The 22,470-nt window shown below is 42.6% G+C and overlaps 1 protein-coding gene across 2 annotated transcripts in view; it reads left to right on the top strand.

Moving 5' to 3' along the window:
- CFAP97D2 (CFAP97 domain containing 2) overlaps positions 1-15,111 on the top strand; it is a 21,067-nt gene extending 5,956 nt beyond the window's left edge. The window contains exons 2-5 of one of the 2 annotated variants that reach the window (XM_029604616.1): positions 7,577-7,657; positions 9,332-9,450; positions 12,652-12,844; positions 13,980-15,111. In XM_029604616.1, the coding sequence (XP_029460476.1) occupies positions 7,577-7,657; positions 9,332-9,450; positions 12,652-12,844; positions 13,980-14,201 (615 nt within the window). In that variant the 3' untranslated portion in view covers positions 14,202-15,111. The remainder of the gene's footprint in view (positions 1-7,576; positions 7,658-9,331; positions 9,451-12,651; positions 12,845-13,979) is intronic. The other variant, XM_029604618.1, reaches the window with a different exon arrangement.
- The last annotated feature ends 7,359 nt before the right edge of the window (positions 15,112-22,470 follow it).

Genomic DNA, 22,470 nt, shown 5'->3' with positions numbered 1-22,470 from the left:
ACATCAACAGGAAATTATCACTTCCACCTAATGTTTGTATAATACATAAAACAATGTTGAGATGAACTACACTCCCCATATTACAAGCCCACATATTTGAAACATGTAATATACCCACAACTTACATAGCATTGTCAAATCTTCCTTTTAACATTAAACATATATTAAGTATTAAAATCTTTATGAACTATTGATAAGATGTATTAAATGGTTCATTTTATAAATTCATATAAAATATGTATGATGAAAAACTTTATACTGAACCCACTCCTACCTGATCATAAAGGAGTGGATCAGAAAAAGCGCACTCAATTCACTCTGGCTCAATGGCTCCCGTTATTTTGTATGAACAACAAACTCCCGAATACAAGTGTTATGAACGCCTTATGCCTGCTGATTTTGTACTGTGCACCATCATGTATATATTTTATTTTTATTTATTTAACAGTTTTTATATACCGACCTTCATAGTGAATAACCATATCGGATCGGTTTACATTTAACAAGGGTATAAAAGGAGTAACAAATTCAAATGAGCGAAAGATAAACAATAGGTAGGAATAAGTCAAAGTTACAATCAACAGGGAGAGAGAACTTGGAAGCTTGCAAGCAAGCTGGAAGGAAGGTAAGGCCGGAGATAAACCAGTGATACCATAAGCGTAAGGTTACGAGCTTAGAGGTGCTTTATATGTATATGTATGCTTTATATGTATATGTATAGTTATAGTTACAGTTATAGTTACAGTTCATTGCATCTACCCATTGATGTTTGTTATTTGTAAGGGCTCCTCCCAAAAGTTAATTATATTATTCCTAGTTCACTAATTTATCTGTTATATGTAAGGGCTCCGCCCAAAAGTTTTCGTTTTATTGTAAACCGATGCGATGTGCAAATGGACATCGGTATAGAAGAGATGTTAAATAAATAAATAAATAAATAAAATAAATAAATAAATTCATAAACAAATTTGTTTAAACCACCTTCTCCCAATTTGTTTAAATACTTAAATTTTGATGCTATTTAAATTAACATATTTATTTTAGTCTGGTATCGTCCTTAGATGCTCCCACACTGAAATAGCAACTTTGTTATCTTTCTGTGAAATAAAAAAAGCCAGCCTCCACGTGTATCAACCATGTATTTTCTTCGGGGTCTTTGGGCACCCTAGGATCACACCTACAAATGTATAAAATCGCAAAATTTGTATCCAAAATGTTCATGGAATTCCACCAAATTGAGTATCCAAACCCTCTCTGTATAATAAACCTTCTATATACCTTATTATAAGTTGAAATTCCCAATCTTTAAAATGGAGTCATGTTTCAGGCGCTCAACTAACGCTTCAGTATCACGCTATCGTGAACAGCATGGAATAAACCTTATAGCGTATACGTTTTATTCAGAAACTATCCCGGCTGTCCGCTGCCATTGCCGGTTTAGAAGATAAAACCATCTGAATGGAATACACCACTGATAAAGAAGATAGTAATGTGATTTGAGAGGTTTAAAAGTTAAAATCATATAATCACAGTGGCGTTTCCATCATAAAAGACCCAACCACAATATTAATTTATTTGGGTGAGGTGAAGTCCAGCCTCACCCCCTCACCTCCTGTTCCCTGCACACTAACCGGGAGGGGAGGGACTGAAGCAGGAAGCAGAGGACTATCTTGGTGACCCAGAGTCATCTTGGGCAGAGCCGTGTGTGCTCCTGCACAGGGAAAGGCCCCCGGGTGCCATCTCCCAAACCGCTGTGTCCTAGGCGATTACCTGGCCCTGCCCGTGCTTTTACTGCCTCTTAAATTATTTACCGAGTAATTCCCTCGGATTCCACCCATGGATGTCTGCAGCTTTTTCTTTTATGAATCAAGTAGGGATTTGCTTGCCTGCCACCCCTGTATCTCAGGCATTTTTCACCACTGCTTTTAATTGATGCTTTCCTTAAGTTGCAGAGGGATTTATGGATTTCTATGTCCCAGCAGGCCCTTCTGCATTGCCAAAAAAAAAAAAAAAGTCTATTAACTTGTTACATAAGCAATGCATTGAGGGATTGGCTGTACCTACACAGCATCATAGATCCAGGGCCAAGTAACGCCGTGGCCCAGGTACGTATTCATACACCCTTGGATTGCGTTTATTTAGTCACGGTGAAGTTCTTCAGGCCACCTGTAATAACAGCATGCCATGAAATAAACAGTTGGCTGGGCAACTATTTTATATTTCATCATTTTTATTGATTGTCACAATACAACATAATCCGTAAACAACAACCGCAAATAGGAAATGCATCTGTAAACCAGGCGGTAGCGATGCCCAAATATAACACTAGCCACTATACCAACACGGTTTGCAGCGTTCTTCCATCGACAAGTTCCCTCCCACCCAGCCCCCCCCCCCCCCCCCCCCCACCCCCCCCCCCCCCAAGCCAATTGACACCAAGAGTGAACCACAAACCTTTCGGTTATTTGTGCTGTTGCAGGAATTGGTTATCGCTTCTTATAGGATGCTAGATCACACTTCAGCTGGAATAATAGGAGATAGCTGCCTCCAAACTGCCCTGAAGCTTTTAACTGACAAGCCCATACAGTACAGTGCGCTCCAGAGGAGCGCACTGTTAACCCGCGTTTGGACGCGCATTTTCGACACGCTAACTTTACCCCTTATCAGTAAATGCATGTTGATGGCCCTTATTCAGCAAATGCATGTTGATGGCCCTATTAGTTATTCCCGCGCGATACAGAAAGTAAAATGTGCAGCCAAGCCGCACATTTTACTTTCAGAAATTAGCGCCTACCCAAAGGCTGGCGTTAATTTCTGCCGGCTCCGGGAAAGTGTACAGAAAAGCAGTAAAAACTGCTTTTCTGTGCACCCTCCGACTTAATATCATGGCGATATTAAGACGGAGGTCCCAAAAGTTAAAAAAAAAAAAAAGTTAAAAATTTAAAAAAAATAAATTTAAAATCAGCCTGCGGCTCGCGGGTTGAAAACTGGACGCTCAATTTTACTGGCGTCCAGTTTCCAAACCTGTGGCCACAGAGAACCGACGCCAGCAAGATTGAGCGTCTGCTGTCAAACCCGCTGACAGCCGCCGCTCCTGTCAAAAAAGAGGCGCTAGGGACGCACTAGTGTCCCTAGCGCCTCTTTTTACCGCAGGCCCTAATTTGAATAAATTATTTTTCTGAATCGCGCGCACAGGAGAGTGGCCTGTGCGCGCGCCGGGAGAATGGGCTCTCTCTCCCACAATTTTTACTGTATCGGCCTGTGAGTTAGCTCGTGAGCAATCCACTGAATGTAATTCCAACAAAAATAATTCAATTTCCGTACTTCCAGCTGAGGACCAGTACTTTCCAACCAAACTCTTAAAATTCCTTTTTTTGGCCACCAGGCTGCTTTTTTAAAACTAAAACTTTCAAAGGCTTCCGAATCTCAGCCTCTTTTTCAGCATGGCCAAGAGTACAAAAAAGATGCTGACCTAACTGCGGTAGGAATATCCAGCTATTGTCTTAATAGATAACCAAAATGCCTGAATAACAGGGCAGCTCCTTAAGCAGTGCCCAAAGGAAGCTGCCTCCTCGTTACATTTAATGCATGCGTTTGAGGGCAAGATACCCGCCTTAAAAGCTTTAAGTAGCCAAAAATAAATTCGAAGGTTGATAAAATATTGCATCTCCCTCAGTGACACACTTTAGGCCATTCTGGTCAGTGCCACTGAGATAAAAGCGACATCAGAATCAGTCAGAGCAATTGCTAAGTCTGTACTCCACACATTAGCCAAGGAGTTCAAACATACAAAATTTGATATTGACATTAAAAATTGACATAGCATTGACAGGGATACCCGACGTTTCCTATAAAGATGGCATAATCTTTGGAGAGGTATATCTACCCCCAGCGCTTCTCAAGCATTTGTCTATATAACTTTTTAAGTTGCAAGAAGTAAAGGAAGTCATTCTTCTGAAGTACCAAGCTTTTATTATCTTTTATCCTATTTTATTATTCTTGTGTTTTATTACTTTTTATTTTATTTGTCATTATTGCACTCTGTTATCTTCCACTATTTGTTGTTTTTAAAGCTCTGTAAACCGTGGTGATGGTTCCCGAACGACGGTCTATAAAAATTATTAGATAAACAGATATGAGAAGGGTCATATTTGTTCTGTGCCATTATCTACAAAGCAAAATGTATCTCGTGTTCCTTCATCTCTTAAGCTCCACAAATCTGCGGTACATGGTGCCTGGGCCAAAGTTTCCAGTGCCCACTAGGAGAAGGAAGTTGTGAAACTTCCCAGGAAAGTTTTAATAAATTCCTTATGTACTTCCATGCAAATCTATCAGCGTCCACAAGTAGTGATTCTCTTATATAGTTGGGCAGTTGGCCCCCCTCTTGCATGTAACATAAAGGCAGTGTCCAAAGGGGGCGACAAATCTTTGTTCATAGTGTAGGCAAGTAGATTGTGGCTGACCACCAAGCCATTCCCTCACCGACATCAGGTTACAGGCCAACTTATAGTATCCAAAAAGCACAAGAGTATTCCCCAGTATAATCTTACATACTTTTTGATTAAACTTGTGTATATATATGTAGGACCTTCATGAGCACAGCTTGAAAATGTGGACAAGCTGTGTTCCCCTCAAGTCCATGTTGCTTTATTTATTCATTTATCATATTTTTTTTCCCATTGTTTTATTTTCATTTTTTATTTTGCTTAAAAACAGTCCAAGGTATTCCCCCTCGGCCCAGTGAACAAGCTCCATATAAACTAGTGGCATTTGCGGATGATCTTCTCGTACATATTGCTTCCTCACAAACCTCATGGGACGCGCTTATGTCTGAGATCTCTCTATACGGTTCCCTAGCGGGCTTTAAATTGAATTTGGGGAAGTCCTTAGTAATGCTTACCAAACCTACTGCTCATCCTTGGTTGCCTCATGATTTTCCCATTCCGCAGGCTTCTCATTGTCTTCCATATTTAGGTATCCTCATACCACGGTCCCCGATTTTAGTGCAACCATTAAACTTTAAGACTATTTTACACAAAACGAATACCCTGATCCGACGGTGGCAGTCTCTACCCTTGACACTGATGGGCAGGATAGCGCTGTACAAAATGATGGTTTTTCCTCAATGGTTGTATGCTATGCAGCTGCTCCCTGTCTATTGGTCTCCGGGGGAACTGCGGCTTCTAGAAGCCCAGATGCGTAAACATCTTTGGCGGGGCAAGAAACCCCGTATTGCTCTCAAACTTCTCTGTCTCCCTCGGGAGCAGGGAGGGTGGGGGCTACCAGACTTTAAGTCTTATAATGTCGCGTGTCAGCTCCGCCATGCAGCTGACTGGCTTATGAATACCTCTTATTATACTCCATTACAGGTTGAAACTTTGCAGACGCAGCCGCTTCGATTAGCCTACATTTTGCATAAAACACCTAGTGTGCTTTCTGCCCCTCTTCGGCGCAGTGTGCTGATAAAACCGACTTATATAGCATGGCGCTGGGCTTGCCGGCGATTGCAGTTTTCACGTACTACCACTCATTTTTTACCATTAGTAGGCAATGGGGATTTCCCGCCTGGTGTTCGGGACCGGATTTTTGCATCCTGGGACATGCGTGGAATTAGGGCGTTAGTGCATCTGGTTGATGATTTCAATCGGGTACATTCTTTTACACACTTACGGGACCAGTATCGTCTCCCTTCCCACCATTTGTACGCTTATTTGCAAATTCGCCATTATATATACTCGTTGCACCTACCGGACCCTCATGACCAGGCTTGGGAACTTCTTTCTGATTTCATGGATATGGATGACCCGACTCGACATCATCTGTCCTTTTGGTACCGTCTTCTGGGGAAATTCCACTCTCTTCCTGATTGGCAGGTGCAGGTTGATGGATGGAATAGGGAACTGGGCACTTTGTTAACGCCCGCATATTATAGGCAGTGTTTTGGACGTGCCCGGTCCTTGTCCCTACCGACCCCTCTTCAGGAGCTTCAACTCAAATTTTTATACCGGTTCTATATGGCGGCTGCGCAGGCCAGTAAATCGGGACAGGTAGGCACAGGCTGTTGTCCCAAGTGTGCCGCTCCCCATAGCACGTTGGGGCATCAATTTTGGTCTTGTCCTGCTGTCCAATTGTTTTGGCATGCAGTCCACCGGTATTTGGTGTCTCTATGCAGGATCCCCTTTGCTTTTCATCTTAATGTTTTCCTATGGGATGATAGTCGGGGTATCCCTTTTCGGTCTAAACATGTCAAATGGTGGTTTCGATTGGTGATTGTGCTTGCCAAAAAATGCATATTACAGAAGTGGATTTCTCCAGAACCGCCTACCATAACCCAATTGCGGAATTTGGTACATCAGACTTGTCTATTGTGCAAATATATTATCAATACAGAATGGTATCTCCCGAGACGCATTTTTTACGATCGCTGGGAGCTATATCTTTCTACTTTGACGCCTAGGGCGCGGAGCCTTGTTCTCAATAATCTGTCTTGTATATGATTCTTTTTTTTTTATTTTTTATTTTTTTTCTCTTTTGGACATTCCAATGAGCCTCCTTTCTTATGTTATTCTTCTTTTTGGTTTCACTTGGGAATTGGTTGTACTGTGATACCTCTAATGCTTTTTCATGATGATTTGTGGTGGTCTTGCTGCTCTGGGGTGGGAGGGAGGGTGAGGTTGGTATGCAATGTTCTTGTTTTACTGGTCTGTGCCTCGGCATTCTTTATGTTCTTGCCGGCTGGAAGAGCCACAGCGGGCAGAATATGTTGGTCTTTTTATTTCTATGTTGCGCTTCTTGCAGTTGCACAACAATGCATGTTCCGGTTTTCTTGTGAGTTTATTGTATACCTATTGCAAAATGTTGTTTCCAGTTACCTTTGTATATGAACATCTGCAATCCTACTCAATAAACAAATTGTACAAAAAAAAAACCAAAAAAACAGTCCATGAAGGTCCCTACCCGGGTGGCGTACAGATAACGTCTTTTTTAAACTTATTCATCGAGAGAGCAAAAAACCAAAAACAAGCTTATCTTCGGTGTCCGCTCAGAACCCCGACATGGCCATGTTTCCATCGCAAATCTGCTTCAGGGGGTTACACTTAGGATCTCATCCACGCTCTCACTTTTCCATCACTCCACTTGGACAACTCCGGGAGGCAAATGGAGTGATGGAAAAGTTGTTCGATGGATTGTGCAAAACTTTTTTCAGCTCCAACTTTTTCAGCTCTGTTAAAAATATTACTACTTACACTTGTGACCGCAAATGATTAGAAGACCGGACGGCCTCCGTTTGAACATCAGGTAGGCACGTTGTCAGGCTTGATGATGCGGCCATAAAAACTACACAAAAATTATATAAATATTATACGAAGGAGTTTCTCTGCCGAAAAGTTGTGAGTGGCTATTGAGAGAGAGATATTTTGATTTCCTTTTTGGAAGAATTAGTCATTTTGAGTGGAAATCATTGTTGCGCTCTTTTGGTTTTGCAGATAATTTTTGAGCCATGCAGTGGTTAACTTGAATCATTTTAAAGAGCTTAATATTCAACAAACGGATAACTTATTCTGTTCCGCGGCAGGTTCAGGCTGCCAAGCCAGTGGTGGACAGCAATACTCCTCTAACCTATGGCCACCTAAATCTGAAGATGAAGAAGCTGAAGGTATTCCTTTACAGGGAAAAAAAATATATATATTGTATGCATCACAATTTCACTTAGAGTTTGGTTTCGAAAAATGTTGTTCCAGGCCATCTATGGAAAATTCAGTCTTAAGGGTGACAGGTAGAGCCTGGGAACAGGTTTCCCAATGTTTCAATCCAATTGAGACCTTCAGTTAAGGTGATGAAGGCTCCACAGAGCTGAGACTGTGGGAAGTATGTTTAATAAATGTCATGTATTTCAGTTGTTTACCTAGCCCAATTTATTTTTCTTACATCAATCAATCTGGGCTACTTTCACAAAAAAAAAAAAAAGGCTGCAGCTGTAAATAAAACGGGATCCTTTGCCTTTCTAGCTGGAAAAAGGATTGGCCTGTGCCAGTGCCGATAACTAACTGTGCAGCTTGTTTTTGTAAGAGGCCGATCTACGGAGGCTCAGCCTTGGGACCCAGCTTCAATCATTTTTTATTACTAGATTTTATATATTTACAAACTGAGGGCTGGATTTTCTAACTTCGCGGGGCTTCCCTGAATTTGGCGGTAACTGGAGGCGGGCCTGCGAAAGCCAGCAGCGATCGCACCACCGCGGTGTCATCGCTGCCGGCTTTCGCTCCCAACAGCGCCACCGTGAAAGGTGGCGCTGTTGGGCGTGCTACTGGTGGCGATAATGTGGCTTACCTTATCGCCGCCAGCGAAGTCGTCGCGGCGTCCGCCCCGATGCCGTCCCGACTCCTCCTCTTCCGGTGCCGACGCCGCCCCGACTCCGCCCCTTTTTAGCGTTCGCACGCGAAAAGGGACTTTTTTCGCGTACGATACGGTAGGAAAATGACCCCCCTGAGTTTATATTAATGGTTTCCTTTCTTTTAAAGGAAACTTTAGTTTCTAAGGGCAGGAGCAGTAAATACAAACAACCCCTACGTTGTTCCCATTTGTTTGTGTGTATCGCATAAACGTTACTGCCTTTTCTGTTTCATCCTCTATTGTGTCTTTATTCTGCCTTTGCTTTTTCATATATTTTCTCTCCTATTCTCTTCCCTCTTTGAACTTTTGCACCTACTAACTGATAACCTTTCTGCTGTTTTTTGGGGGGAATCATACTGGGGCATCTTGCTTTGTCCTGTTGCCTTACAGAAAAAATGTAGGGATTATTTTTTTTCGTATTAATGCCTCCTTTTCATTTGCTTGTTTTTCTTGACCCAACTCTCTTTATTCTGCTCTCTCTCTCTCCCTCTTACTTTATGCTAAAAGAGAGGGCATTCCTGAAATCCAGGACTCTTACTTTCGGATGACTCAACTCTCTCACATTCTGCGCTATTTGCTTTTCATGATTAACTTTAAAACTACACATTGAAGAAGAGTTGATTCTGCCTGGAGGAAGGAGAAGGATTACACAACTTCTAATTATAATACATAGCAAAACATGTGGCTTGTCATTTAATGCTTTATTATAAATTTCATGCTTGTTCTCCTTTTTTTCGTAAAACATAAGAAAGAATGCAAAAGGAAAGCTATATCTGAAACTTTGCTATGCTATATCTAACTTCAAAATTATCATGATGACTTTATAAAGCCAGCATTTAAACTATGAAAATGAACAAAAGTGAACCTGAACATGTCAAACCTGTAGCTTTTGGAAAAAATTCAACAAATCCCTGTCTCTCTTTTCCCCTGTAAACAGCTAGAAGAGGAACGGCTGGCAGTCATTGAAAGGGATAACCGCCTATTGCTGGAAAAGATGTCTTGTATCATGAGAACCAAAGGCAGAACTGATAACAAAAATGATTATGAGTTCAAAAGGTAATGTTGGCAAGAGGGTGCATGCATTTTTATAGCATACAGCAGGGGTGGCCCACTCCAGTCCTCAAGAGATGCGAATGATATCCACCAGGAATATGCATGAGGTAAGGTTTGAATGCACTGTATGTAAATCTATCTTGTGCACATTCCTGGGGGAGGGCCTGAAAACGGAGCCTGTTTGTGGCTCTTGAGGACCAGAGATGGCCGTCCCTGGAACACAGCTTGTCTTTTTACCATCATGTATTATGTTACCTGATTATAAATGCTGAGCGTGGCATTTTAATGTTTTTCTTCAGCCTTGCCATACTCATGTTTTTTTTCTTTTGCTTCAGTTTACTTTTTCTAGGCTTCATATAATGTATTACTTCACCGGTTTTTGCTTTGTCATTCAATGAAAATTGCAGAAAGCATTTGACAACAGAAAGATGTGTCATGGAACACATGCATTTATTTCCTGAGTTGCTACATAGCCAGATGTCTGGAAATATTTAGCTTTCTTTCTTATGCTGCAAAAAAGACATTTCAGCCAATTCCAGGGATATTTAATGCTTTTTTTTTTTTTTTTTTGCACCCCACCAATAGACGTCAATAGGTTTAGGGGTAGATTTTAAAAGGAGCGCGCGCGGCGTGCATGTTCACGCGCTACCCGGCGCGCACACATGTACGCCCAATTTTATAACATGCACACGCCTGTTATAAAATTGGGGGTCGGCACGCGCAAGCAAGGTGCACAATTGTGCACCTTGCTTGCGCAGAGCCGCGCTGCCTTCCCCCATTCCCTCCCCCCTAGCCTGACCTCCCCCCCCCCCCCCCCGATCTTTGTTTTACCTTTTGCACCTGCCTCCGGGCAGGCGCAAGTTGCGCGCGCCGGCTGACTGCCTGCGCGTGATCCCCGGCACAGCGGCAAATATGGCCACCATGCCGGGAGCCTGACCCCCGCCCCGACCCCGGACTGCCCCGGACTGCCCATGTCCCGCCCCCTCCCTGCCCCTTTTTGCAAGGCCCGGAGCTTACACGCGTCCCGGGGCTTTACGCGCATCGCCGGACCTTTTAAAATCTGGCCCTTAATGTATGTGATATATTTACAACTTATAAACCCATACAAACCGTATGGATGGATAGTTAGGGGGGGGGCCTTCAACTACTAATACATGTCCTGGGAAAACAATGGTGCAAGTCAGATTGGTTATCAACTTCTTAGAATATATTGGGACACCAGAGGAATGGATAATTTATTTGGTACACAAATTAGAAAATCCATTCCTCAGGTGTCCCAATATATTCTAAGAAGTTGATAACCAATCTGACTTGCAACATTGTCCCTCTGAACTTGCAACATTGTCTCTCTGACTTGTAACATTGTCCCTCTGAACTTGCAACATTGTCTCTCTGACTTGTAACATTGTCTCTCTGACTTGTAACATTGTCTCTCTGAACTTGTAACATTGTCCCTCTGAACTTGCAACATTGTCTCTCTGACTTGTAACATTGTCTCTCTGAACTTGTAACATTGTCCCTCTGAACTTGCAACATTGTCTCTCTGACTTGTAACATTGTCCCTCTGAACTTGCAACATTGTCCCTCTGAACTTGTAACATTGTCCCTCTGAGCAGTGGAAGGGGAACTATGCAAGGACAATATCCTCTGTCTGCAAAGGCTTGTGGGATTGGAGGGCAAGCCAGGGGACCAAGGGGCATCAAAGAAGATGCCTTGTGGGACGGAAAGAAAAGCTGTACGTTAGAGGCAGATAGCAAGGAAGAGGACGGATGCAGCAGGAGGGAAGAAAGGAGATGTGTACAGATTGGGGGGGGGGGGGTACCAGGTTGTTTCAGCAAGTGAAGTAATAACGTTTTAGATTCTAAGGAAGGGGCAGCGGCTTAATAGCAAAAGAAAGATAAACATCAAGAAATGTGACTTTTGTGGAACTATTTTATGGAAATAAGACTAAAAACACAAGAGAAGCCATTTCAGTGCCCAAGCAAGCTAAGAAACATAACAAGGGTTCATGCTGGCTGAATCAGGTAATTCTTCAAAGAGCTGAAACCTGAATCTCACAAACAGTGGAAACAGGACCGAATGGTCAAGGAAGAGTAGGAGGGAACGGCAGAAGCTTGTAGAAGCAAAATTGGTACAAAATAAGATGCCCCTAATAAGATACAGAAGGAGGAACAGGAAACATTGTAAGAACAGAAGAGCAAAGAAAGTGAAGATCCTTTTATGAATAGGGTAGGAAAAGAAATAATGGATTGCACCGAGGAAATCTACTTTTACTTCAGTCTTGGCAAAAAAAAAAATCAACAGTGACCATATAATAAAAACAGATCAACAAAAAGGGGATAGGAAATCCTGATAGAATAGAGAAGGAAGAAATTAAAGCTTACTTAGATAAGTAATTTCTTCCCATTGGGAAGCCCAACGTTATGTAAAGATACAGCTCAAGTTATTGCAGAGCCATTGGGGTTTATCTTCAGGAGCTCATGGAAAATGGGTGAAAACTCAGAAGGCAGGAAATGGGCACCTACAATACCTAACCTTAGGGAGGATAAGTTTACAATAGCTTGCATAGACTAAGTCCACTCTGAAAATTAGTGGGTGTGCACGGAACCCTAGTGGCATGCACGCACATTTACTCCTACAGCTTAAATGTGTGCATGCAGATTTACGCATGTATGTTTTTAGATTAAAGGTATGTGTGTAAATGTTTCCCCGCCCCAACTCTGCACCCTCCCCCAAAACCTCTTTCTAGTATACAGAAAAGTGCGCAAAAAAATCTCTATCACATGTACTTTTATTGCACACACCTCCTCCCAGGCAATTTGTAAAAAGTCCATTTACATCAATAAGAATTAGTTTTATGCATGTAAATCTTTCTTAAAATTCAGCCAATAAGTATAAAAAGAAGGGCCATAGGAAATAAAGACCAGATACCTTCAGATCAATATCTGGAAAGATATCAGAACAAATCAATCAATTTATAGACACCCAAATGGTGAGAAAATTCTAAGACGCGACTGACATGGATTTGTGAAAAGCCGATATATCCACACAGATGTAAATGCCTTCTATGACTGAGTAGCAGACCTTATAGATGAAGGGGGATCAGTAGGTATGATCTGACTTAGATTCAAGGGAGAATTAAAAATAAAGAAAAACAGACCAGACGAATCATGTTTTGTTAACATTCGTTTATTTTTGCACTAGCTTAAACAAGGAGAAACGGGAACAAGAATTGCTGAGGGTATCCCGGGAGAACCACGCCATCCTGGACAGGCTCATGAAGTGTGAGCCTCAGTATCGGGTTGAGAGGTGGCAGGAGGACTGGGAGAAGGCTGAGCAGTACATGGACAGCATTGCTAGATATCCACGGGGGTGGTACTGCACTCAGCAGCAGAAGGTAATCCTGATGCCCTGCGCACTTACAATTATTCACTCGGGACGATATTTCAGGATCGGACAAACATTTCGCAGAACTGCTTGTGGCCTCTTTTAACTCTCAAAGTTTGCGTGCACGATTTTTGTATTTTTTTTTACTTAACGACAAATACGGCAACACTTGCAATTTAGAGTGGCCACTAACACATCCCAGGAATATAGGCCGCCCCCTAGCTAAAAATCTTATCGAATATTAGCGTGTTTCTAAGGCGACAGTCGCAGCAGGACTGGCAGTGTGGGGACGCAGAAGGCACAAACTCCCAGTCTCTGCGACTACACCTCCTCCTCAAAGGAAGAGCAGCTAAGGGGACGCCTGGTTCCCGTGTTTCCACCCCATTGGCCTGCCGTTACTCTTCCCTCGGTACTCTGTCCCACCAAACCGAGAGCTACCTGAAAGAGATGGGGGGGGGGAGGGGGAGATGGAAGAGAACCTTGGACTGGAATTACAGAGAGAACCTGAGGAGGAAGTGGGGGGAGGGGGGAGAGGAATCAGAGGAGGGGGAGAGAGAGGAATTCGAGAGCAGAGGGATATAAAGTAGATTGTGGTGGGAGAGGAGGTATTGCAGGTGAAGGAGGAGGAGGAGGAGGAAGTGGAAAGCTGACTTAGAGAGGAAGATGAAGCAGTACCAGAGGGAGAAAAAAAGAGAGGAAACCAGAGAAGAAGGGAGATGGAAAGAAAAAAAGGAAACGAACAGAGGGGTAAAAGGAGCAAAAAAGGAAGAAGGAGGATTATGAGTCACCCCCACCATCCGCAATCCCCTTTTAAAAAAAAATCTTCAATCCACCCCTATGGATCACGTATGGAATTCCAGGGGATTTCTCTTCCATGTGGAAAACAGGCCAATTTGCAGAACTGCTTAAGCAAAGGACAGACTGCATGAAGCGGGAAATGTGGCCACCCGACTTGCAATCCATCCAAAACTGCTTAGGCTGAATGATTTCTTCCGAGTGCATTATTCAAATTTTGCACCAATTTTAAATTTAGTGCCAATGCGAAATTCATCGTGCACTCAAGAAAAAAAAACTAAATTGTGATGCTTAAGCAACAAATATTAGAGTTAAAAACAAAAAAAGTTACTGATTTCTCCTATTTTCAGAATGGGCCAAAAGGACACAAAAGAGCATCCAAGAAGCAGGACGCCAAGAAAGGAACAGGATCCAAAGATGGAAGTGTAGAAAGGACCCAGGAAGTGGAAGACACAAAGGAGTCCAGAGAAGCTGCCCAGCCTACAGCAGAAAGTGACAGGGAACGTAAAAGTGACCTTAAGCAAAGCAAGCAAGTGAAAGCCGCCAAGGCTGATAAAGGCAGGAAAAACTGAACATGCAAAGCAGTAAGAGAAAGCAAAGACGAAATAGTGAAAATCAGAGGGAGGGAGGGATTGGGAAAAGGTAAATATTCACGGGAGCAGCAAGTAGAGGAAGACAATATGAAACCAAGATGGAACGGCAAGACGAGACTGTGGGAAAAAATAAGCCAGATGAACGTGAAAAGGAAGGTGGAGCCGCTCCGAGGATCAAAACAATGAACGTGGGACTGTTTTTTCCCCGAAGCGATGTAACTGGAGCGGTTCACAATACCTTTTTCTAATGGCCCTACCTTAAGTCAAAGTTTTTTGCTAAATACGGTTTGGGATCCATTAAAGCAAAAAAACACATCCCGGAACCTGCAGTCTCACAAATTCTAAAAATGTTCCCTAAACTGCTCCTGCCTATTAATTACAGGCTGCGGCACCAGGTTCTTAAGAGAGGGGCCTGTCAGAATATCTTTCTGACCTAACCATCAAACGAGGATCAGGCCAGAAAACGCTTCAGCTGACCGCAGTGGTACCTTCGCAGTATTTTCATAGGCTGGTCGGAATTGTAGTGGCCCTGCTGGTTCTGCAGAAAACTGGAGCCTTTGCAGGTTCTGTTGCCTTTCAATGGAGCAGCATGATACTGTAATTAGCTGACGATGTTGTTGACCAGGGGCTTTTAAGCCTTTCTAGACCCCCTTGGTTTAGATGTAAGCAATAATTTAGCAATGAGGTGATTGTTAGCGAGTGCTGTGGTTCCCAAAAGCCTCTTTGGGAATTCTCTGCACTGCAGCCTGCAATCAAAATAGTTTATTACCATAAGAACATAAGAAATTGCCCTGCTGGGTCAGACCAAGGGTCCATCAAGCCCAGCATCCTGTTTCCAACAGAGGCCAAGCCAAGCCACAAGAACCTGGCAATTACCCAAACACTAAGAAGAACCCATGCTACTGATGCAATTAATAGCAGTGGCTATTCCCTAAGTCAACTTGATTAATAGCCGTTAATGGACTTCTCCTCCAAGAACTTATCCAAAGCTTTTTTGAACCCAGCTACACTAACTGCACTAACCACATCCTCTGGTAACAAATTCCAGAGTTGTTAGAATCTGTAAGGCTCTCTATGCTCTGCTCTGGCGTCTTTGGTTGCTTTATTTTCTTGTTTTCCCCTTGTCTTAGAATTTATTTTTTTTTTTGCTAAGTTAATGTGCCACGACACAGTGGTAATTTACAAAGAAAAAAAATAATTAAATAAGTGGGGGGAAAGCATAGCTTCAGGAAAACGTTCCGTGGCAGATTTGTTCACGTGAGCGGTAAGAGGTTCTTACGTTACACATATGATACTCGTATTCGTAAATGACCTGGTGAAAGGGACAACCAGTGAGGTGAGCAAATTTGTAGATGGCACAAAATTGTTTCCCCTTGTGAAAACAGCGGCAGATTGTGAAGAACTGCAGCAGGACCCTGTGAGGCGAGAAGACCGGGCATCTAAGTGGCAGATGCAATTTAATGTGGACAAGTGCAAAGCGATGCACGCAGGGTAAAATAATCCCAACTACAGATTCACGTCGCTGGGTTCCACATCAGGAGGTCACCACCCAGGAAAAGAACGTCCGAGTCTTTGTGGACAATACCTTGAAATCTCTGCTCAGTGTGAGGCAGTGGTCGGAAAGGCAAATAGAAGGTTAGGAATTATTTGGAAAGGAACAATTATAGTAGTGCCTTTGTGTAGATCCATGGTGTGACTGCATCTTGAATCTTGTATGCAGGTCTGGTCACCCCCCATCTCAAAAAAAGACACAGCGGACAAGGAGAAGGGACAGAGAAGGGCAACACAAACGATAAAAAGGACAAATGTTGAAAGGCTCCCTTATGGATGAAGAGTAACTAGATTGAAAAAGAGAGAGAACTGAGAGGGGATATGATGGAGATTTATAAAATGATGAGTGGGGTAGTGTAGGTAAATAGGGAACAGATGTTTACCCTTTCAAATGACCCTATAAGTAGGGGTCACCCCATGAAACTAGCAACCGCAGATTTAAAACTAATTGTAGGAAGTATTTTTTTTTCACTCGGCACACGATGAAGCTATGGAATCTTTTGCCAGAGGATGTTGTCAAGGCAACTGACGTAGTGGAGTTCAAAAGAAGGTTGCACAGATTCCTGAAAAGAAAGCCCATCATCATCATCTATTAGCCAGGTAGGCTTGGGGAAAGCCAGCCCCTATCCTTAGGAGTGAGATCCAAGAAATAGATCGATTATTGAGGATCTGCATGGTACGAACGACCTGGACTGGCCACGGTCGGAGCCAGGATGCTGGGCTCGATCGACCTTAATCCGACCCGGCATGGCCACTCCTTATCATCTTCCCACTATTTTGCGACCTTGGGGTAAGGGAGAGGAGGGGAAGGAGAGCAGCTTGGAAGATGCCCGTGTGTGTGTGTGTGTCATGGAAGGCTGGGTTTGCATAATGTTGGCACCTGGGCCCTTCCAGAAGCCCCGTTTCCTCCCCTGCAGCAGCTTCACCCCAATTTACTCATTCACCCCGAAACTTGTAAATTTAAAACTTTAGAAAGAGAGCAAGGTGCAAGGTTCCAGCCTTGGGGCAGCAGCATATGAGGTTGGACTTGAAGCTGATTGGCTGGATTTGTTAAGAAAATTGGTTTGTCTGTTTGATGATTGGGAAACAAATTAATGGTAAAATATATTGCAACGAGTGGTTCCAGCAGTCCATTGATTGACTGCTAGAGGATAACCTTTAAGAGGAGATCACAAAAAAATGTATGATTCTTCACGTAATGGTAATTACATGATGGCTTTGTAATTAATAGTAAAATTTGGGTAGACCTATATCTCATTATGACAACTACTTCATATCAGTCATCTATTATTTGTGATTCAGTTATTTGTATTATGTGAAGAGTGACACAGGAAATAAGTCAAATATTGATAGCCAAATATTTTTCTGTTAGTGTTGCTTCTATGTCAGACATATCCAGTGTATATCAGCTTGCGCTTACCATTAGATATGTTGCAGAAAATGGAACACTCATAGAGTGTTTTTTTAAATATTTTATGGAAAATCCAGATCATAAATCTCAACAATTATTTGATATTCGAAGGAAAGTGAAAAAAAAAAAATCTAATACCGCTCTTGATAATTACTGAGGAAAATCATACGAGAATGCCAGCACTGTGGCTGGAAGGGACGCCAGCATTCCAGCTAGGATAAAAGAAATCGATGAAGATGCTATGTTTGTGCCATGTTCAACTTACTCAGCGAAGCTTATAGGGTTTGTGCCACCACAACCAGCCAAAACGCTACTGCATTTTGTAATATTTTGCAGCAGATTTATACCCTTTTTAATGCACCAACACATTGATGGGAAATTATTTCTCATGTGGTCTGACCCAGTATGGCATGTTCTTATGCATGTGAAGAGCTTCTCAATAATGCAATGGTCAGCCCATGAAGATGCTTGCAAAAGTTTAAGCAGCTTGTGGAATGAGATCATCAAAGTTTTAGAAACAATCAAAACCGATTCTTCATAGAAAGCTGCTCCATGGTGTGAAGCATTGGAGTTGCAAGGCTGAAATAGATTTCATGAGAACTTTTTTTGGAATATGATATTGGAGAGATTTGGTGCGATTACCAAAACACGTCAAAGTGTTAGCACTGCTATCAGCATTACAGTAGACTTTTTTGACTCATTGACTGTATTTTACTCCTGGGGGAATTCTGTGCAAACAAATTGAAAATTCTGCGCCAAAAAAACCCAAACAATTCTGCACACACATTTTCTAGATTCTGCAAAATTCTGCACATTTGTCAAAACAACACCATATTTTTTTTGCAAATTATCATTCTGCATTTCAGTGCAATTCAGTATTTACATTTTTCTCACTTAGCAAGGGTCTGTAGTGCCCTAGGCAGAACAATGTGCCAACACTGCCCCTGCCCAACCCACCCTGAGTTGAAAGTGCCCCTCTTTCAGCGGTAGATTATATATGGAGTCATGTTCTCCCTTGTACAGTATTTCTCTCTCTCTCTCTCTGGGCTAGTATTTGTATCAAATATATGCAAACGATTTGAATAAAATATAATGAATGTTTCTGGCCAATCAGAAAAGAGAACCATTCTTTGATGAAATACAACAAATACATATCATTGCATTGCAAGGCCACAGTTTCGGTGGAATTACCCTTTTCCCCCATATTGAATAGGCTGAAATTGGAATTGATTCAATAGAGTAAAGCACATAATCATTCATACATCTGCATTTCTTCCTAAAATATACAGAATCGAACTGTTTGTAATTTCAGAGCGAGCATGAAACCTTTTAAATCCACTACCCATTGGATCTGGAAGACGTGTTTCTTGAAGAATGCCTTCCTTTTCGGGTTTACCTAACCAGTGTGACAATTAGCAATGATAATTCTTCTTTACTTATTCAGGAAAAGCCCATTCAGTCAGTCCATCTGAATATTGATTATCGAGCTACCAATGTTTCCAAGTATTGCAGCAAGAAATTGTAGTGCAGAATGATTTCTACCCTAGAAGGAATCCAGAACTATTCATGGTCAACCATGGGCCATGACGGATGCAACAGACTTGCAACCTTTAGCAGTTGAGACAGACTTGTCAATAGTGCTGAAATTCTGCTGCTCAGAAAGCTCAGAGAAAGAAACGTTAATTCAGTTAGAGAAGTCTACGGAACATTATAGTTTATATATTGTTTAGTAGTGATAGGAATTAATAGATCTGGCACAACCAGTTTTTCTTCTGTGATTTTGTAACTAGTGCTGAGTTTTAAATCTGTAATAAAAGACAGAACATCATACATGCATATGAATAAAAAAGATGTCATTTATTACATGTTGTAGTAAAAACATATTGAATTTACTGCCTGTGGTCACCAAAATCCTAAATCCAGCCCAGTGTGTATGTGTGTGTGGGGGGGGGGGGAAGGCAGGGGGGTATGGGCATATTGTATGTGATGGAGATGGGATGAGATGTATGTGTGGGAAGGAGTGTGTGTGTGTGTGTGTGCGCGCGTGCAGGGGAAGGGAGGGGATATTGTATGTGTGGGAGGTGGGATGGGATGTGTGTGTGTGAGTGTGTGTGTGTGAGTGTGTGTGTGTGTGTGTGTGCGCATGCAGGGGAAGGGAGGGGATATTGTATGTGTGGGAGGTGGGATGAGATGTATGTGTGGGAAGGAGTGTGTGTGTGTGTGTGTGTGTGTGTGTGTGTGCATGCGGTGGAAGGGAGGGGATATTGTGTGTGGGAGGTGGGATGGGATGTACATGTGGGAAGCAGTGTGTGTGTGTGCGCACAGGGGAAGGGTGGGGATATTTTCACCTTTCCCTCAAGACAGAGATGTTTGACTTACCTAGAAGACCAATCCCAACTCCTGCGGGCATTTCTCACTGAACTGGAGAACATCAAACATTCTGAAAAATGCGGAAATGAGGACGGGCATCAGACTTTCAGGTCAGATCTGCCAGACCACTTCGACCTTAGCCTCGGGGATCAGTCATGGAAATAAATATGCTCTTTTTGGTCGGTCACATTTACGGATCCATAACGAAATAGCACCAAAGGCTCCACGACAATCTCCGATTACAAATCTGCTGAGGTACGAACCAATGGCAAAGGAATTTTAACAATTGCTGGATAACATAGCAATGTAACTGGGGCTGCACTCTAGCATGCATCGAAAGCAAAAGACAGATGGCGATGCTACTGTCTGTGTATCTGCAGCTTGAGATGACAACACTAAATTTATAACAGCAGTAAGACACGAGGAGGCAATGCTGTTAAGAGGCAAGATGCAGCTGGAAAGATTAAGGGACTTGGTTTCATTTCATGACTTCTCCCCAACAGATGTGACTGTATCATTGACACAGCAAGTCCACACGCTGAAGTCACAATTGGTGTTTGAAAAACTGTGTCTTAAGTAAAAAACGACTTAAGTCAAAACCAGTTTTTCCAAAGGGAAGATTGTTATACAGAGGAGATTGGTCCTCACCCCCATTTTTTTTTTTCCTTAAAAATCCCAACATGTTCAGACAATTGCTGGCGTGTTCACAGAAGACACCGGCATGGAGAAGTGCTGGATATTTCACAGACTTAGACAATTGCACTCAGAAGGCTCAAAACAGGAAACGACTTTTATAAAGCAGACTTCCTGCCTCAGTCTACCCTCTCACCAGGGCCGCTGGGGCCAGCTTTTTTTGCTGCCCTGTGCAAAGAATTACTGGGCTGCCCCCATCCCTGATTCATTCTGTGTCTGTCCCCGGCCCATCAAATAAAACCCAGTTTCCCTCCTGCAATCTTATATTTAAAAAAAAAAATGACCCGCCCGCACCCACCCCAGAACCCATGGATAGGGAAGGGTATAGGGCACCCTAGGCAAACGTTACAGCCTTGCACACACACACACACACACACACACACCCTTTACAGACACACACAGACACAACTAAGTTATGCATTTATAATAAACTTTACATGAAAAAGAACCTTCAAAAGTACAGTCTGCAGAGGCAAAAATATCACTCACAACATGCACATTATATTTATATGCACTGCTGTGGTGCCAACCAGAAAACTCTGCAAAAAGGTCACTTGGAACTCCTATGGAATTAGACTTTTTAGAATGCATATTGGGTGTGAGCTTGGCCCTCAGAAAGCCATGAACAAACAGAATTACCATTACCATATAGTAAACCTCCCATACCAAAACAACCCTAACAACCTTATCTATGAAAAGACAACACTGCACACATCACACCAGGCCCTAGAACACCAATAAAACTCCATTAGGAAACCAGGCTGCAACAGATCCCTAGACAGGAATTACATGCCAGGAAAATACCTCACCTCGGTCACATATGCAGAACACAGAGAGACCCTGACCAAATACAGAATAAAGAGATCGGAAAGTATAAACAGAAACGTGCCAAGGACTGAACTGGAGCCCACAACAAGCCAGCAGAGCAACAATGGAAAAACAGAAACATCACCATTCTTCATAAAATATCAAATAATAAAATCAAGAAATCATCAATCATAATAGTAAAATCATAGTCATAAAAGGAATAAATATTTCAAATCAGTTAAGGAATAGAATATACAAAATTTCCCAAACACCAATAAAATATTTCAAAACATCTGATGAGTAAAATATCCAATAATTAAAAAATGTTCTATTCCCCCCCCCCCCCCCCAAATTAAATATTTTGAAAGAGCGGAACTATCAAATTACACCCAATAATTAAAACTAATAAGGATTTAAAAAATCTCCTGCTCTCCATACCTGGGATCTTCTGATTTCCAGGTCATCCTGAAATTGTTGTGGATTCGAGGAGGTAGGGCTGCACAAATTTTATCTTTTTTTTTTGTAAACCGTTGTGATGGCGAAACCGAATGATGGTATATAAAACTCGATAAATAAAAATAAATAAATCTTCTCTCTCACACACACGCACAATAATACATTCATTCTCTCACACACTCACTCTCTCTAACATACACAGTCTCCCTCTCTCTCACAGATATATTATGTGTGTGTGTGTGTGTGTGTGTGTGTGCCTGTGAGATCTTATATGTGACACGTGGGATCTCACAGGCACACAAACATACATACAGGCTCTCACATAAACCCATTCACAAGCTCTCACACAGACACACACACACTCTCAGACACACACAGACATACACACAGGCTCTCACATAGACCCATTCACAAGCTCTCACACAGACACACACTCTCACACACAGACTTTCACTCACACACACACATACACACAGGCTCTCACATAGACCCAATTCACAGGCACACAGGCTCTCACACAGACACACACATAGGCTCTCAAACAGAGACACACACATGCACAAACTCACAGGCTCTCAGACACACATTTGCTCTCAGTTATTCACATGGCCTCCTGATATCTTCAGGCCATGGTGGGATGAGCTCCATCACCAGGGCTGGGGCAAGGGTAATAAGGTGCCCTAGGCAAAACTTCAGCCATGCACCCCCCAACTCAATCTTTCCTTCACAGGAATCCTCACCCCATCTCATCACCCAGTCCTTGCTTTTCCCTCCTCTCCATTTCCTATGTTACTGTTCTCCCACTCAATCCCCCAATCCTCACTCTTGTCCCCACCCCCAATCCAAATATCTGCTCTCCCCTACCCAGGCTTCTCTCCCACCTGAGGCCACTCTCTCTTCCCCCTTTCTGCTTTCTCCCTCAATCCCCCCCTACCCAATCTGAGTCCCTGCTCTCCCTTC

This window comes from Rhinatrema bivittatum, chromosome 5, assembly GCF_901001135.1.
Source record: "Rhinatrema bivittatum chromosome 5, aRhiBiv1.1, whole genome shotgun sequence".
Lineage (NCBI taxonomy): Eukaryota > Metazoa > Chordata > Amphibia > Gymnophiona > Rhinatrematidae > Rhinatrema > Rhinatrema bivittatum.
Note: the sequence above shows the minus strand (reverse complement) of the source record. Positions and strands in the feature narration are given on the sequence as shown.